This window comes from Myotis davidii, unplaced genomic scaffold (genome assembly GCF_000327345.1).
Source record: "Myotis davidii unplaced genomic scaffold, ASM32734v1 scaffold433, whole genome shotgun sequence".
NCBI classification, from domain to species: domain Eukaryota; kingdom Metazoa; phylum Chordata; class Mammalia; order Chiroptera; family Vespertilionidae; genus Myotis; species Myotis davidii.
This window is the reverse complement of record NW_006293776.1, coordinates 2077669-2083023: the sequence shown is the minus strand read 5'-3', so window position 1 is coordinate 2083023 and position 5355 is coordinate 2077669. Positions and strand designations below refer to the sequence as shown.

Below are 5355 nucleotides of genomic sequence, written 5' to 3'. Positions count from 1 at the left end.
AAGTTTTTAATCTTTATGTTGCTAATCATCTCTGGATATTTTTGTATTTTTAGGAAGACCATTTCCAACTTAATCTTACTAAAATATTATATAGTTTCTGTTATTATTTTATGTATTTAAAATTATGTTGGCATTTAACTCTTTAAGCCATATTGATTTGATTATTATAATAAATGACTATGACTTAATTTTTTCCAAGTAGGTGCTAACTCTATTTATCAAAAAGTCTATTCTTTTCCTAATGAGCTAAAATAACTTGATGATATAGTAAATTTCTGAACAAATAAATAATATATATATATATATATATATGTTTTTTGATCCTTTATTCATTTGACAATTCCATTTATCAATACTATTTTTCTAACTTTTTCTTTAATCCTCATCTGAGGATATGTCTTTATTGATTTTAGAGAGAGAGGAAGGGAGGAAGAGAGAGAGAAACATCCATGTGAGAGAGAAACATCAGTTGGTTGCCTCCTGTATTCGATCCAACCAGGGATAGAACCCTCAACCTTGGAATGTGCCTTGACTGGGAATCGAACAACACTCCAACCAAGTCACCCAGCTGGGGCTATTTGTCAATATCCTTTAACTGACTTATTCTACTTGATAATACAGTTCTAACTTTTGTAATATCTTTTGATGCCCAAGTAGGGTAGTTTTCTCAATGTCCATCCTCACCTCCATCCCCTACCATTATTATTTTCAAAAATTCTTCTTGGCTAGTCTTATGTACTTTCTTTTTCACATAGGTGTAAGAATATATATCAAATTTTATTAACCAACAAGCAAATAAACAAAAACGGCAGATATTTTGATTCACAGTACATTGAATATTTTAGAAAATTAGGGATAATTGACATCTTTTACAAGAAGGACTCTTCTCATGTGGGAAAGGATGTTTCTTTCCCATAGTCTGGACATCCCATAGAATGTTCTTCATAAAAATCTTAAAAATGGTAGTTAGGACCTTGTCCGGGTAGCTCAAGTTGGTCAGAGTGTCGTCCCAATAAGCCCAAGTTACAGTTTTGATCCCTGATCAGGGCATATACAAAAATCAACTAATGAATACATAGATAAGTGGAACAATTAGTGTTTTGCTCTCCCCCTCTCTCTCCTTACCTCTCTCTCTCTCTCTCAAATCAATATAAACAAAGGGTTTAAAAATGCTTGCTAGGTTTATTCCTGTTTTATGACTTTTTGGTTATTTTGACAGTATTCCTTTCCTCTATTATTATAACTCCTTCCTTATCATCATGGTTGCTGTTTGAGAAATTTATTTATTTTTATATGCGTCCTTTGAATTCTACACTTAGAAAAACTGTCTTACTAAGTCTGTTCTTCAGGGGAGTGTCTTGAATATTCTAGTCATGCAACCATATTACCAACAAGCCTACAGTTTTGTCTCTCTCCCTTTTCTTTACCCCCTTCCCCCCCCAAATTCTATACCTCTTATCTATGATATAGAACAAAACAGTGACAGGTGGTGAGGGTTATTGTCATCACTGCCTTCTCACTACTATAATGGAGACACATTTCAAAATTCAGGACAATATTTGGTGGGTGTTTCTGGCAGATACCTTTTATTATGTTAAAAATATTTTCTTCAATTCCTAGCTTACTTGGGATTGTTCAAAGCAAAGAAAAACATTTTTAAAAAGTAAAATTTTTAAAAATATAGTTAATGATGATTCTATGTGATAAGTACATGACATGAAAGTATCAAGACATTTAGTTTTACATCTAAAGGCTTGAAATTACCTAAGTGGATTCCTGAAAAGCCAATCTAGATAATCTATTTAAGGCCCCAGATGAAGTCAGGACTTAAGCTCTTGGATGATATTGTAATCTACTCATAGGCCATGATTTGACTGCATTAAACTTTAATAGTTCAGAAAATTGTTTCCTTGTATATGTGTTAACAATATATGGGTATGATTTATTGTTAGCTATTATTTATATTAGGTATAAAGCTGTGTGTGTGTGCTGTTTTAAATATGTATGTCACCTCCCCAACCGAAGGACTATGCATGCATATAAGCATAACCAATGGATGCAAGACACTGGGAGGGGGATGAGGGCATGTGCTGAGGGATAGAGGAGGCTGGGGGGAAGGTCAAATGGAATAGATAGATAGATAGATAGATAGATAGATAGATAGATATGTATGTCACAACTCTAAACTAATACTTGGTTTGCATCTCCCTTGGGATTTCTAATACAGGGACTTCACAACCTCTGTTTCCTTACTGCCCTTTCCTGTGCTAGCTACTTTTCAGAGCCAATCCTGATCATAGAGTTTATTTTACCTTTTTCTGAAAGACTACTCCTCTATGGGAATTGCTCTGAGAGTCCCAATGATCCATCCTCGGTGGGGAAGATGGAGACACCCTTCCACCAGCCAATCACTCAAATAAAGTGAGAAATAGGACAAGCAGTCATCCCAGTCTGTGGGCTCTTGGGATATATAGAGTCTACCTTATACAAATTCAAACATAAAATATTCAAATATTATCTCCACGACTTTACCCCATTTCCTACATCAGTCCAGGTAGCTAAATAAAGGTTTTTCTGTGGAAATAAAGGCAAAAAGCCAAAATAAACAGAATAAGCAAACCACAAAACAAAACCTTGTAATATTCCAGGAAACTGAATAAAGTCTTCTTATGCAAATAAAGGCAAACAGCCAAACCAAAATGAACAAAAACTCAATAACTATCATAAAATCAGAAGGACAGAGATGCATCCTTATTTTATAAGTAACCACTGACTCCCACGTGTACCCTAATGAATAGATGAGTCGGTCTAATGGTAATCCAGAAACTTCAGACACTGGCTCTGACTGCTTTGCAAGCATACCTTGGTGAATGACAGCTAAGATTTTTACATGCATTTTAGCCTTTAAACCAAGCATGTCAAACTCGAAGGCTAATGCGGGCCAAATAAAGGAGGCATGTGGCCCGCAGGCCACGAGTTTGACATGCTTGCTTTAGCCAGCAGTTCTCAACCTGTGGGTAGCGACCCTTTCACAGGGGTCACCTAAGACCATCGGAAAACACATATATAATTACATATTGTTTTTGTGATTAATCACTATGCATTAATTATGTTCAATTTGTAACAATGAAATTGGGGGTCACCACAACATGAGGAACTGTATTAAAGTGTCGCGGCATTAGGAAGGTTGAGAACCACTGCTAGACTATATGGTGGATGAAGCCATGAGGTGCATTTGGTAATGGATAGGGCAGCTCATAGAGCATTAAGAAACGTTTTTCTTTAAAGTTTTTCCTTTTAAATTCTTATTACTGTATACAAAAACTCCATGGTAATTCTTCACTTTTACAAAGTGATATGTGTGGACTATTTTATCTATTCCTCACTAAAAATTTTTATTTTAGAATGTGGAAACTGAGGTTCAGAGAGTGTATTAGTTAGCTCACACTAATACCATCTGTAATAATAAAAGCATAATATGCTAATTAGACTGGACATCCTTCTGGACGACCTTCCAGATGAAGCCCGGGCTGCAAGGCAAGCCTGGGTCCCGGATGCCTGTCTGAGGTTGGAGGGAAGCCTGGGTCCCTGGTGCCGGAGGGAAGCTGGTGCTGGAAGGAAGGTCTACTTTTTCACGAATTTCGTGCATCAGGCCTCTAGTAACACCATAATGACAATTACCATAACCTGGGTGATATTGACTTTGGCAATTAACTATGCCAATTATAAAGCACTGCTAACTCTGAAGATTTTACTATTTTTACATTTCACAGGTTCTGCTTGAGCGGAATTCACCTCGACTTTCATTTTAGTTGAAAGACTTCCTAAATTCTACTGTTGACCCTCAAAATGATTTCAAAAATCGTAGTTGACTTTTTAGACTATGTAAAACTTCTCTTTTTTTAATTTTTGTTTTGATTCTTCCTTCTATTTCCATCCCTTGCTCCTCCTCTGAAACCAGTTCTCTCAAAACACATGTCCCCAGCCCCAGCCGGAAAAAGCATGCGGTCTTGACTACTTCACCATGGTGCCCTTGACCCATATGCACATGCAGGGGCCATTGGCAACATTCTTGTGCCACTTTGGTTGGCCTGTCACCTTCCTGCCCTCTCCATTCCTCCCAAGGCCCACTTGCTGATGCTGCAGCAAAGTCCACTCTAAAATATAGCCAATTCTGTGCTCTACGTGTGCCGGTCTTCCCCTGCCCTTGTTCCTTGTAAAGATGATGGATAATGTTAGCCAGGGCAACGTAGTTAAAGGACAACCAGGAGAATGCTGAATGGTTACAGTCCACGTGGCACATATAATGTCTTTCTGATGAACATTAATGGGTTACAGTGTACTTTGGGGAAAGTACATTACAAGGACTTTGCGAGAGAACATTATGACCGGACCCTGTAATTCCTGCTTATACTCACGAGAACTGAATGTTCGCACATGCTGGCTTTTACATCGCCTTGCTCATATTAAATAGGAAAATGGATGGGAAACAAATGGCAGAACTTGGGAAAATTTTTCTTCCTTTAAAAAAAAAAAAGGCAGATGGTGTTTTGAACACAACTTATCAGAGAACATGAACGCATAAGAGTCCTGGCTGTTTGAAGGGGGGAGAAATAAGTTGGTTCTTTTTTAGTGGTAACAAATAGCTATAGGTTCCTCTCAGGAGCACAAAGAAAAAAGCCACTGAGAAATGGGAGTGAACTGCAAGATAGGGTTTCTGTAACAAGTACCTCAAACCACAGAAGTCACATGGGCTCTTTCTGCTTTGCTACTTCTGATTACTTGTCAGAGGCTTATACTTTTAGCTTCCCCCATCCTGCAAGGCCATTCAACCATGTGCCAGCTGGAGTGATCTTTGTGCACAATGTCTTTACCAAGGCTCATGCACCAGAGCAGCAATGGCAATTTGGTGGACGGCTGTGCTGGCCCAGCATGCGGCTCATGCTCCCTACTCACAGGCAGCTTTTCCATGGATGATAATAGACGGATTCAAATGCTGGCCGACACTGTGGCCACTTTGCCTCGGGGACGAAAGCAGGTACGATTGCTATTTTGTAACTTTTAGAGGGTTCATGTTCTCTGGAGAGTAGAGTGATATGTCTGTCCGACTTCATACTGAAATTGTTATTTTTAGAGGCTTCTAAGAGAACGAGTGAGGAAGGAGGTGAGGAGCCCGACAGTACTAGTATATTGTCCAAAAATTTAAGATCCTAACAAAACTTTCTTTGTTTTGGCAAAACTTAAGAGAAGATTGCTTTCTCATTTGGAGAGGTGTCAAATCTTCATCAAATTTGAAGATGCTATTTATAGACATGGCCCATTTGAGAATTCTTGATTCCGCCCCCCCTGTTTGTG

General features: G+C 38.2%; 1 protein-coding gene across 7 annotated transcripts in view; it reads left to right on the top strand.

Annotated features, from left to right (window-relative positions):
* The window catches only part of CYTIP (cytohesin 1 interacting protein), a 68316-nt gene that overhangs the window by 34196 nt on the left and 28765 nt on the right, over positions 1–5355 (top strand). For 3 of the 7 annotated variants that reach the window (XM_006767381.2, XM_015566297.1, XM_006767380.2), the window contains one exon: positions 4879–5038. The exons of 2 other annotated variants lie outside the window; for them this stretch is intronic. In XM_006767381.2, the coding sequence (XP_006767444.1) occupies positions 4883–5038 (156 nt within the window). In that variant the 5' untranslated portion in view covers positions 4879–4882. Of the gene's footprint in view, positions 1–3828; positions 5039–5355 lie in introns of those variants that run through there. 2 more of the 7 variants (XM_015566298.1, XM_006767379.2) reach the window with 2 other exon arrangements.